A 13,147-nucleotide genomic window follows, 5' to 3' on the forward strand; every position below is an offset into this window, starting at 1 on the left:
CAGCCACTTTACTACACACTGCCATCAGGACCCGCGTTGCTAAGCAACCGCATTCTGGGAACAGCAGCTGGGCGAGTGTGTGAGAGAGATTATAAGTGACACTGGACCCCTCTCTCTCCCTCTCCATCTCTCCCTCCTCTCTCCCTCCCCCTTCGCCCCCCCCCTCCTCTCTCCCCCCCCCCCCCCCCCCCCCCCCAGCGATGGAGTCCCATGAGTCTTTGCAGAGCCTGGTGGAGAAGGAGGGGCTGAAGGGACGTAAGGCCAGCCGGGCAGTGGAGAACTTCACCTGGAACATCACCATCCTGAAGGTGAGGAGAGGCCGCCACAAGGGGGCGCTGTGGGGTCAGGCAGGCACCGCACCTGGACCCTCTCCACCACACATCTCATTATTATGCGTGACACACACATTTGTTTGGCTGTGCTCGCACACATGAGCGTGACTCAGTTATCCGGCTCAAACATCGGATCTCATAACGTCCCCAGCTCTGAGCCGCTCCAGGCTGTACGCCTTGGGTAAACACACAGATCGGCCAGCGCGATTGGCCCGACTGCTCAGCCAGTCAAATTCACGTATCGTCCTCGTTCCGCACTTTGGCCTCAAACCAACTCTAATCCGACTCCAGTTTGTGCATCGCCGCGACGATGGGTGTTGTGAGACACGCTACGTGCTAAACACCAGATAAATTACCTCAGAGTGGAAGTGGAGATACTTAATTGACCTAATTAACAGTAACGAGGTGGCCCACCACTTCAGGGCTCCTCACCCAGGCAGCTCTGTGACTGGCTGCTGACAGCTGGCAGCTCACGAATATTAATCACAGGGCTGAGACCTTTACTCCCGTTAGAGCCACACTCTTATCGCCATGGATACGCGTGTCTGTGAGGTCACAGGGGGATCACTTCAGAGCTGTAACTTAGGTCCATTCTCTTATCGCCATGGATACGCGTGTCTATGAGGTCGCAGGGGGATCACTTCAGAGCTGTGACATTAGATCCATTCTCTTATCCCCATGGATACGCGTGTCTGTGAGGTCACAGGAGGCTTCAGTGCTGTCGGAGTAGCCAGGGAACTCCACAGCTGCTGAATACTCATGAGTCAGGTGATCATGCACAGAGGGCTTGAGGCATCACTGGGGCGAAAAGACTATACATCATAAAGAAATTCTACACACATGCATATGCATGTACATACATACTCCTACATACATGTACTGTAGGTAGGAATATGTTCATGTACATGCATATACCTGACTAATGAGAAGTTAATGGCTGAAATTGTGAAGGAACAACTTTTTTATTTGGGACAAAACCTTGCATTTTTTGGTTCCCCCAGGAGAGGGTTTTAAAAAAGGATTTTTATATCTTTTCTAATTTGCAGTTGCAGGAACCCGTACTGTTCTTATACCCTGAGGACTTTTAAAACTTCAGAACATAATTTGTATATTGTCACTTCATGATCGCACACATCCAACCCAGCACAACTTATCCGCCCGTTTTCTAAAGCACTGACATAGTTTTACCATCAATAACAACACATTATCTGCAATATCATTACCAAAGAATAGCATCACCATTCATAGCAACAGTAATAACCATCATCACTGCCACAATCAGTGCATGTATGTGTACATGTGTGCATGTGAGTGAACGTTTGTGTGTGTGAGCATGTGAATGAACGTGTTGGAAAATTGTTGGAAATTGGATGATGAAAGAAGTTAAACAAACTAAACAGAGTAAGTAATTTATGTTGTTTTAGGCTACACATATTAGCCGTTTGAATAGTTTTTGTGTTAAGAAATAAACAGGGATTTCCTATAAACAATCATTTCCCTATTCTTGTGATTAATAAATCACGAGTTGTGGCAAATTACATCCACGAGAAAGCGCTTTATTAATTTGCGCATTAGGCTATAGAAACTGCAGGGGGCTCATTTATAAAATGAACTTGCGTGCATACGCGAAGTGAAGACCTGACATAGAGCCACAACCGTTTCCACGGTCAAATCGAGTCATGTTGGAATTTTATGAATCACTACTTTGACGTGATTTTCTACGCACGCGCCACGCAGTTGATCTAAAATACGTTTTATAAATGAGGCCCCAGATGTAGTGACCTAGTATGAAAGTTCACCGATGTCCTCTATTCTACTGCCTGCTTGTGGAAAATAACGCGCAGGCCAGTTTAGAGGGAGCGTCACGTGCATATTGCGCCCGACAATAAGCATCTTATTTTTGTGAATTATAGGCAAATGATATTCGAATATATTCAAACTCTAATTACAAAAGCTAACATTCAAACTCAATTTCATGGCACTTTTGACAGCCTTAGTGTGTATGTGCATGGGTTTGTGTGTGTGTGAGTTTGTGTGTGTGTGTGTGTGTGTGCGTATGTGCATGAGTTTGTGTGTGTGTGTGTGTGTGTGTGTTTGTGTGTGTATGTGCATGGGTTTATGTGTGTGTGTGTGTGTGTGTGTGTATGTGCGTATGTGCATGAGTTTGTGTGTGTGTGTGTGTGTGTGCATGGGTTTATGTGTGTGTGTGTGCATATGTGCATGGGTTTATGTGTGTGTGTGAGTTTGTGTGTGTGTGTGTGTGTATGTGCTTATGTGCATGGGTTTATGTGTGTGTGTGTGTGTGTGTGTGTGTATGTGCATGGGTTTATGTGTGTGTGTGTGTGTGTGTGTATGTGCTTATGTGCATGGGTTTATGTGTGTGTGTGTGTGTGTGTGTGTTTGTGTGTGTGTGTGTGTGTGTGTGTGTGTGTGTATGTGCATATGTGCATGGGTTTATGTGTGTGTGTGTGTGTGTGTGTGTGTGTGTGTGTATGTGCATATGTGCATGGGTTTATGTGTGTGTGTGTGTGTGTGAGATTATTTCCTCTGTTGTGGGGACGCTGCTCATCGCTCTGGGGACCAGCAGGGTGATTGGAGCAGCAGTCAGACTTCATTTTTATTTCATTTCTCATTTTCCCGCCCCAGGGGAGTCTCAGCCGAGCTCTCCTCGCGCGGCACAATAAAAAAACGGACTGCTTGATGGATTCATTTTAGTAGGGCTTGATTAAATATGTTAAAACTCTAATCGCCAACCCCCCCCCGCCCCCCCACAGGGCCAGGCGGACCTGCTGAAGCGAGCCAAGTGCGAGGTCCAGGAGAACCTGAAACAGATCCACTACGCTGCGCTCACCAGCAACCTGAGCACGGGCGGGGCCGGGGGCGGGGCCGGGGCAGGGGGCGGGGCCGGAGAGAGGAGCCCGTCCCGCCGCAGCCTGGACGCCGTCCCAGAGAGGACAGCGGGAGAGGGGGCGAGGAGGCCAAAGAGCGGGGAGCACTGAGGACCGCACCGAACACTCCACCCCCCCCCCCCAAAAAAACACAACTGTCTGGAACCTGCAGAGTTGACGGAAGCACCCGGGACCCGCGGAGCAGACAGAGAGACGGACAGCGCGGTTACAAACAGACTGAAAGCACAGGGACGCGATTGGTCGGCAGGATCAATCTCAAACGCGATTGGCAGGTTGCATCTGTTTTTTGGGGGAAGCACAGAAGCACAAACTACAGGCTAGAGAGGGAGCAACAACACACACAACAAACACAACCAAGACGGACAGCCTGAGCCACAAACTGATGACTGCTGCATGTGTGTGTGTGTGTGTGTGTGAGCGCGTGTGTGAGAGCAAGAACGTGTATGTGTGTGTGTGTGTTTGCAGCCAAAGTGTGTGCAATGTTCTTTGACTCCATTTGAATGATGTTCTGACTTCAGAGATTAGTTTGGGGGGGGGGGTTCAGATGATTGTGGGTCACCCTGAACAGAGGTGTGCGTGACCCCTGACCCCTGACCTCTTTAAGCAAAATAAAACCCAAATCATTACGTTTAAGAGTTAGTGTGCATGTGTGCCTCAAACGCAAAGTGGACTGTGTGTGTGTCAGTGTGTGTGTGTGTCAGTGTGTGTGTGTGTGTGTGTGTCAGTGTGTGTGTGCACAGCTATGGTTTAAATTTCAGAACAGTTCCAGGAGTGTGTGTGTCAGTGTGTGTGTGCACAGCTATGGTTTAAATTTCAGAACAGTTCCAGGAGTCTGTTTTCAGGTAAGATCAAAGGTGACAGTATTTGGCTCCACCCACATCCCCATCTCACCTGGCATTTACCTGCCCATCTCGAACCCTAACAATGTTCCAGGTTCTCTGCCCCACAACACAACCACGCCACTGAGTGGTATATCCTAACAAAAATATAAACGTGGCATTAACATTGTACATTCATATACACCCTGGCCGTGATGGGGAAGTTTTGGGGGCAGAGCTAGCTCACAATGAAAACTTATGTTCTTCAAAGGTAAAACAATGATAGTATAAAGCCAGAGAGTCCTCAATTCCATTTAATAGCCCCGCCCACTTTGAGGTCCGTGAAGCTCAGAGACTGGGCACGGTTCATAACCCCTGTATGTTAAAGAGCAGATGATCAGGACACACAAGCGCCTTCGTCCCGTACAGTTAGTCACATTGTTTTTATTCTACATCGGTATTTTTTCCCCTACATGCGTCGCTATACATGGTTACCATGGTTACCATACCACCGGAACCCACGGCAGAAAAGAAAACGGCCGGAAAAAAAAGGAAAGAAAAACAGGACAGTCTTGTAAATGAAATGGTTGGTAAAAAATAGAAATGTTCACAATCAATTAAAAAGAAAACTATTATTACTTTTCATAATTTAATCTTTTTTTTTTTCATCCTCACTTTTGAACGGTTCAGTCCCATAAACGGTTTTAAAATCTCTAAAAGAAAAAAAGAAAAAGAGGGATTTAACAGAGGAAATGAAAGCTGAGATTAGTGTGGATGAAGAATTTCTCCAGGCACTCATGGCCAATGGGGACTGGGGGGGGGTGGATGAGGGCGCAGTTAAGGCAAGATGGAGGCGGGGCTTAATGTGTAGAAGATTAGGGGGAGAGGCTGCCTGAGGACACACCCCCAGCCTTACAGGCAGATACAGCATGCTAATGTGGCACCTGGGGGGCGGTAGAAAAGGGGGCGGGGCGGGCGATGAACAGGGCACAGGGGGATTCTGGGAGGTCTGGACTCCCGCTCAGTACGTGCGCAAACGCAGGGCAGCGCTGGCCGGCTCAGGCCAGCAGGGGGCGCTCACAGGTCTGCCGGGGTGACGATGGTGAAGTCCGAGTCCTTGCTGTGGGTGCTGTCATCGTCCGGGCTGGACCCCAACGCACTGGACGAGCCCGAAGCCACGCCCCCCGACGCCGCGCCCATCAGGGGGTCCTGGAACAGGCCTGTCTCCTGCTCCACCCCGTGACCCCGCCTGCTTTTAGGGGCGCTTACGGGCTCCGCCCCCCCTGGTGGGCCCGCCCTCCTCTCCTCCTGCTCGGGCGGGGCATCGTCGTCCTGGGAGATCAGGATATAGTCATCCCAGTTCCGCCCCTCCGAGCCCAGAGACCCCAACACCTTAGTCTGGAGAGCAGAGAGCAGCAAACTGACACACACTGTACACTATACACCATATATACACACTATACACTATACACCATATATACACATTATACCTACATTATACACCATATATACACACTGTACACTATACACCATATATACACACTATACACTATACACCATATATACACACTATACACTATACACCATATATACACACTATACCTACATTATACACCATATATACACACTGTACACTATACACCACATATACACACTATACACCATATATACACACTGTACACTATACACCATATATACACACTATACATACACTATACACCATATATACACACTATACCTACATTATACACCATATATACACGCTATACCTACATTATACACCATACATACACACTATATCTACATTACATTACATTACATTCATTTGGCAGACGCTTTTATCCAAAGCGACGTACAAGAAGTGCATTTTCATGATCGTAGACAACTGCTGAACACGGGTTCAGTAAGGTACAATTACTTATTTTGTACAGCTATTTCTAGCTGAGAACAATGAACACTATCCTGGTCTAACATCTGCAAAGCCAAACTAGGCAGAAGATTAAGCTAGAGTATTAGGACAAATACAATTTACCAAGAAGTGCAGGGATGGGGCAACATGTAACAAGTGACAAGGAAAAAGGTTTTTTTTTTTTTTTTTTTTTAATATATATATACACAGCATGGTGGTGGTTATTCTAGGTATAGTCTGAAGAGATGAGTCTTCAGGCCACGGCGGAAGATGGATAGTGAGGGGGAGGTTCGGAGAGGGACGGGGAGTTCGTTCCACCACTGGGGAGCTAGGGTCTACACTATACACCATACATACACACTATACCTACACTATACACCATATATACACACTGTACACTATACACCATATATACACACTATACACTATACACCATATATACACACTATACCTACACTATACACCATATACACACTACACATATGCTATACACCATATATACACACTACACCTACACTATACGCCATATATACACATTATACAAAATACGCCATATATACACACTATACATACGATATACATCATATACACACACTATACCTACACTATACACCATATATACACGCACACACACACAGGGTGTTTAGACCCTGTTACCTGTTGGTCAGGCAGTGGTTGCGGTAGGTCTCTCTCAGGTGCGTCTCGGAGGCCGTCCCGGTCCTGGTCCTGGTCCTGGTCCTGGTCCTGGTCCTGGTCCTGGTCCTGGTCCTGGTCCTGCTGTGCGGTGGAGCAGTAGTGATCATCGGCGATGGTGATCTCCTCGTTCTCCTCGGCTTCCAGCTGGCTTTGGTTGAACCGCAGTGAGCCCTTCAGGATGTCCTTAATCTGCACGGGGGGGGGGGGGGGGGCGGTTAGGAGCCCACACTGCCCAAGACCCACAGGTGCTCTTAAAGGGGAAGATCTGTGTGATCTGTGCTGTTACCTGTGTGATGCTACCTGTGTGCTGTTACCTGTGTGCTGTTACCTGTGTGATGTTTTACCTGTTTGAGCCCAGCCAGGGACACCAGCACCTCGTCCTCCTTCTCCAGATTCTCCTGCAGAATCACTTCCTGGATTTTCCCTGGTGACGGACAGAAAGCATGTGTTGGGTGAGAGCTGTGTGCGTGCGTGTGTGCTTTCCCAGCATACTGTGGGAGGGGTCGTTAGTGTTGTGGTACGCTGGGTTTGCTGTTTAATGAACAGAGGGGAGGCGACTCATTACCCAGGAGGCCTTCATGCGCGTGTGCGGTGAGAGTTCCTCATCAGAGCCGGCACTCCCGCTAACAAGGGGAGCGCTAATCGAATCCCCCCACGGGCCTCGGCCACACCGTCGCCATGGAAACAGGCGGCGTGGTTTAACGGTGGCGGGAAGGTACAGGGAGCACACCACCCTACAGCCACACGACCCTGACTCACTTCACACTAAGCAGGGCTGGGATTGGTCAGTACTGAAGCTAAGCAGGGCTGGGATTGGTTAGTACTGAAGCTAAGCAGGGCTGGGATTGGTTAGTACTGAAGCTAAGTAGGGCTGGGCTTGGTCAGTTCTAAAGCTAAGTAGGGCTGGGCTTGGCTTGTACTGAAGCTAATTACCTGATGTTTCTAAACTCACCAACGTGTCATCAGGCATGCCTTTGATTGTCAGAGATGTGTTGTTAAACTCACCGATGTGCACATTCATCATCTTGGCACAGTACTTGCACATGGCCTCCAGGTCATTGAGTTGGCCCTGCAGGAAGGACACCTGCACCTCCAGCTCCTCCTCCTGCAACACAGACACTGGTGCAGCGCTTATGATGTCATCACTCTGTGACGGACGGATACACAAGGAGACTGAGGGAGAGAGATGGAGAGATACAGAGGGAGACAGAGAGAGGAAGAGAGGAAGAAAGATAAGGAGAGAGACAGAGGGAAAGAGGAGGAGAGGGAGAAAGACGAGGAGAGAGACAGAGAGGAAGAGGGGAAAAAAGAAGAGGAGAGAGACAGAGGAAGATTGAAAGACACAGAAAAAGAGATGGAGAGATAGAGAGAGACAGACAGAGAGAGAGACTCACTGCCTCCTTCTTCCCCATGGTCTTGCTGTGTGAGTGGGAACGAGAGATGTTGAAGAAGGAGTCCTTTTTGGAAGCAGAGAGGGGGGGGGAGGCGGAGGGGTAGTCCCGCCCCGCAGGAATGCTCTCCGTACTGGTGGACGAGCTGGCCGTCCTGGAGCTCGCGCCTGCGGACAGAACTCAATTACCACTGCTCAACACCGCTCAATTAACACTGCTCAACACCGCTCAATTAACACCGCTCAATTAACACCGCTCAACACCGCTCAATTACCACTGCTCAACACCGCTCAATTAACACCGCTCAACACCACTGCTCAACACCACTCAATTAACACTGCTCAACACCGCTCAATTAACACCGCTCAACACCACTCAATTACCACCGCTCAACACCACTCAATTACCACTGCTCAACACCGCTCAATTAACACCGCTCAACACCGCTCAATTAACACTGCTCAACACCGCTCAATTAACACCGCTCAATTAACACCGCTCAACACCGCTCAATTAACACCGCTCAACACCGCTCAATTAACACTGCTCGACACCGCTCAATTAACACCGCTCAACACCGCTCAATTAACACCGCTCAACACTGCTCAATTAACACCGCTCAACACAGCTCAATTACCACTGCTCAACACCACTCAATTAACACCGCTCAACACAGCTCAATTACCACTGCTCAACACCACTCAATTAACGTTGCTCAATTAACACCGCTCAACACCGCTCAATTAACACCGCTCAATTATCACCACTCAACACCACTCAATTAACATCGCTCAATTAACACCGCTCAACACGGCTCAATTAACACTGCTCAACACCACTCAACACAGCTCAATTAACACCGCTCAACACGGCTCAATTAACACCGCTCAACACCGCTCAATTAACATCGCTCAATTAACACCGCTCAACACGGCTCAATTAACATCGCTCAACACGGCTCAATTAGCACCGCTCAACACGGCTCAATTAACATCGCTCAATTAACACCGCTCAACACCACTCAATTAACACCGCTCAACATCGCTCAATTAACACCGCTCAACACCACTCAATTAACATCGCTCAATTAACACCGCTCAACACGGCTCAATTAACACTGCTCAACACCGCTCAACACTGCTCAATTAACACCGCTCAACACGGCTCAATTAATACCGCTCAACACGGCTCAATTAACATCGCTCAATTAACACCGCTCAACACAGCTCAACACGGCTCAATTAACATCGCTCAATTAACACCGCTCAACACCACTCAATTAACACTGCTCAACACCACTCAATTAACACCGCTCAACACCACTCAATTACCACTGCTCAACACCACTCAATTAACATCGCTCAATTAACACCGCTCAACACGGCTCAATTAACACCGCTCAATTAACACCGCTCAACACTGCTCAATTACCACCGCTCAACACCGCTCAATTAACATGGCTCAACACCACTCAATTAACATGGCTCAATTAACACAGCTCAACCCCGCTCAATTAACACCGCTCAACACTGCTCAATTAACACCGCTCAATTAACACCATTCAACACCGCTCAATTAACACCGCTCAACACCGCTCAATTAACACTGCTCAACACCGCTCAATTAACACCGCTCAACACTGCTCAATTAACACCGCTCAACACTGCTCAATTAACACCGCTCAACACTGCTCAATTAACACAGCTCAACACCGCTCAATTAACACAGCTCAATTAACACCACTCAACACTGCTCAATTGACACAGCTAAATTAACACAGCTCAATTGACACAGTTCAATTAACACTGCTCAATTAACATCAATTAACACCACTCAATTAACACATCAATTAACACCGCTCAATTAACACATCCATTAACACCGCTCAATTGACAGAGCTCAATTAACACATCAATTAACACTGCTCAAGTAACGCAGCTTAATTAACATAGCTCAATTAACACCGTTCAAGTAACACAGCTCATTTAACACGGCTCAATTAAGGTGCAATTAAGAAGCAATAAATGAGCATTACAAGGCTGGAGGAGAGACATTTCTCACATACACACATCCCAGCACAGGGACTAAAACACAAACAGAGCACAACTCCCCATCACAGGACAAAACAACAGCAAAAAGCACAAATGCTGCCACTGCACTGGTTGAAGCCAACAATCGAAACTCCAAACCTTTTTTAACAGTGTTTCTGTTTTACTGACAAGGGCTGATTAGGGTCAGGTGCTTTGTGAATATTATCTAAGTAATCGTCACTGCTGTACACATGATCCGAGCAGACATGCAGGAATGATGCTTGATTCAACATGACATACTCTGCCTCCCCCTGGTGGGTGACTGTGGGTACTGCATGCAGCTGAGACACGAACTGGCGGAATACATGCATGAAACGCACATCAAACAAACTATGAAGCAAACACTGCACAAACACAAGCAACGATGCTGATGCGGTTGTCATGGCAGCGGTTACCTTGGACATCGGCACGGGTCTGAGGAGGAAGAGAGACCTGAGTGCCCCCGGATGAACCTACATCTGAGACAGGAGAGCACCGGACCGGATTTACATAGGGGTGTGTGTGTGTGTGTGTGTGTGTGTGTGTGTGTGTGTGTGTGTGTGTGTGTACAGTACAGTGTGTAGTGTGCATGTGTGTGTAAATGCAGCACAGTGTGCAGTGTGTAAGTGCAGTACACTCTGTAGTGTGTAGAGTGTAAGTGCAGTACAGTATGCAGGGTGTAGAGTGTAAGTGCGTAGTATGTAAGTGCAGTACACTGTAGAGTGTAGTATGTAAGTGCAGTACACTCTGTAGTGTGTAGGGTGTAAGTGCAGTACAGTATGCAGGGTGTAGAGTGTAGTGTGTAAGTATGTAAATGCAGTACACTCTGTAGTGTGTAGAGTGTAGTGTGTAAGTGCACTACACTCTGTAGTGTGTACAGTGTACAGTGTAGTGTGTAAGTGCAGTACACACTGTAGAGTGCACACTCTCTCACCTTTGCTCAGGTGCACAGGCATGCTCTCAGACTTCAGCATGCGGTGGTGCAGCGTGGGCGCACTCGGGTGCGAGTGGGCGGGGCTGGGCGTGGCCTCGGGCGTGGTGCGGCTCACAGAGGGCGGAGCTGACACCACCTCGCTGTTGATCGGTGCGATGGCGCTGGGCGGGGCCAAGATGGCGGGGGCGATGAGCTTGCGGCCGAAACTGAGCAAGCTGCTGGAGACCTTGTTAATGTTGAGGGGCGGGGCCCTGGTGCTCGCTCTGTGGGGTGGGGGGGTCGGGGGGGGGACAGAACACGGACTCAACACACCCGTACAGCTCAGCATACCCATGACCTTCCCAAACCTGGACACACCAAAGCAGTGCCCTCCAATCCCAGTCCCACAGGCCGCAGGGTCGGCTGGTCTTTGCTGTTACTCTGCACTTAACTGACCAATTACAGCAGCCGATTACACGGTTACCTCCCCTCACCTGCTGTCTTGGGTCTGAGTCGGAGGACACCTGACATCCAACATCTCATCGAAAGTGCAGTAATCTATTATGTGATTGTATGCTGCACGCGTTACGATTTCCCTTCACTGGAAAGAAAGGGGCCCAGCCCAAACCATGTACACACAAGGGGAGGGGCCTGCAGGTGTGTCTGAGGGGAGGGGAGGGGCCTGCAGGTGTGTCTGAGGGGAGGGGAGGGGCCTGCAGGTGTGTCTGAGGGGAGGGGCCTGCAGGTGTGTCTGAGGGGAGGGGAGGGGCCTGCAGGTGTGTCTGCGGGGAGAGGAGGGGCCAGCAGGTGTCTCACCTGGATCTGTTCACCAGGTCAGCACCGCGGGTCTTGTAGTAGTCCAGGTTCTGCTGGAACTGGTAGTTCATGGGTCGTGGGTTGTTCTGCCAGGCAAACAGGAAGTGCAGAGGTTTTACAAACACAGCGCTTCCTGTGTGAGAACAACCTGCACTACACAATACAGAGCGCAGGAGGAAGTGGCCGAGGGTTTGTGGGTAAGAGAGTGGTGCAGTTCCAGCAGAGCAGGAAGTGCTTCCTGCTTTAGTGTGTGTGTGTGTGTGCGTATGTATAGTGTGTGTGCGTGTGTGTGTGTGTGTGTGAGTGAGTGTGTGTGTATAGTGTGTGCGTGCTGGAGCACAGCTGACCTTGGGGTCTCTGAGGAACAGGGCTTTCTGTAGGAGCGAATGCACGTCTCCGATTGGAGGATAGTGCATCAGCAGGCCCAGGCAGGTCTGAAAGTTGCTGGCGATCACTGTAAGGGAAGAGCAATCAATCCCAGAGCCGCACAGGAAGAGACCAGCTGCATCATGACAAATACATCAGATACAGGGCTGCAAGGCCACCGTGGTGGTTAGACTGAACACACCCCTCAAGAAGCAGTCCATTATGCTCTAACTCTCAAAACATAATTTAACACAACAGCAAAAAACATTCAAGAACACACTTCAGTACAGATATCACTAACTCATTCACCTTTAACAAAGAAATTCACTCTGTAAAAAAATATAAATAAATAAATAAAATAAATAAATAAATATATTTTTCATTAACCACTGAAGCCACTGTGGGCTGGAGTGGGTTTATCTGCATTCAATCAGAACACACGCAATGAATGATTTCCCTCATCTGCCCACTAGGTGGGGCTGTGCTCCCAGTGTAACTGCACACACACAGCTCAGGGCCTGACTGGCTCGGCCTGTTTTGGGGGGGGGGGGCCGGGCGGTCAGAGAGGTGATTGTCTGATTGATTGATTGACGGACAGGAGGACTTACAGGCATCTCTGATGTAGAGCAGAGAGGTGATTGGCTGATGGACTGACTGACGGACAGGAGGACTTACAGGCATCTCTGATGTAGAGCAGCATGGCGACGAAGACGTAGTCCACCAGGTCCAGGGTAATGCTGTCGGCGAAGAGGGCGTCCCACACGACCAACAGGTCCTGCAGGGGGAACTCCCTCCCAAAAAGCAGCCGCACCCACCGGCTGCAAACACACACAGACAGGCGGGTCACCAACTGACCCGGAACATTCTACTGTGCCCACTCCATTCACACCCAGACACCCAACCTACCCACTCCATTCACATCCAGACA

General features: G+C 49.0%; 2 protein-coding genes across 10 annotated transcripts in view; one reads left to right on the forward strand and one right to left on the reverse strand.

The window, feature by feature from the left end:
- The window catches only part of LOC118233369 (inactive phospholipase C-like protein 2), a 28,551-nt gene extending 25,188 nt beyond the window's left edge, over positions 1-3,363 (forward strand). For both annotated transcript variants that reach the window (XM_035429027.1, XM_035429028.1), the window contains exons 7-8: positions 199-308; positions 3,107-3,363. In XM_035429027.1, the coding sequence (XP_035284918.1) occupies positions 199-308; positions 3,107-3,331 (335 nt within the window). In that variant the 3' untranslated portion in view covers positions 3,332-3,363. The remainder of the gene's footprint in view (positions 1-198; positions 309-3,106) is intronic.
- A 1,115-nt stretch (positions 3,364-4,478) lies between these two features.
- The window catches only part of tbc1d5 (TBC1 domain family, member 5), a 30,165-nt gene continuing 21,496 nt past the window's right edge, over positions 4,479-13,147 (reverse strand). For 5 of the 8 annotated variants that reach the window (XM_035429043.1, XM_035429040.1, XM_035429041.1 and 2 more), the window contains 10 exons: positions 12,895-13,037; positions 12,201-12,307; positions 11,854-11,939; positions 11,059-11,321; positions 10,541-10,603; positions 8,059-8,222; positions 7,670-7,811; positions 7,009-7,088; positions 6,626-6,853; positions 4,479-5,457 (listed from right to left, as the gene is read on the reverse strand). In XM_035429043.1, the coding sequence (XP_035284934.1) occupies positions 5,137-5,457; positions 6,626-6,853; positions 7,009-7,088; positions 7,670-7,811; positions 8,059-8,222; positions 10,541-10,603; positions 11,059-11,321; positions 11,854-11,939; positions 12,201-12,307; positions 12,895-13,037 (1,597 nt within the window). In that variant the 3' untranslated portion in view covers positions 4,479-5,136. The remainder of the gene's footprint in view (positions 5,458-6,625; positions 6,854-7,008; positions 7,089-7,669; positions 7,812-8,058; positions 8,223-10,540; positions 10,604-11,058; positions 11,322-11,853; positions 11,940-12,200; positions 12,308-12,894; positions 13,038-13,147) is intronic. The other 3 variants (XM_035429044.1, XM_035429045.1, XM_035429046.1) reach the window with 3 other exon arrangements.

This window comes from Anguilla anguilla, chromosome 8 (genome assembly GCF_013347855.1).
Source record: "Anguilla anguilla isolate fAngAng1 chromosome 8, fAngAng1.pri, whole genome shotgun sequence".
Lineage (NCBI taxonomy): Eukaryota > Metazoa > Chordata > Actinopteri > Anguilliformes > Anguillidae > Anguilla > Anguilla anguilla.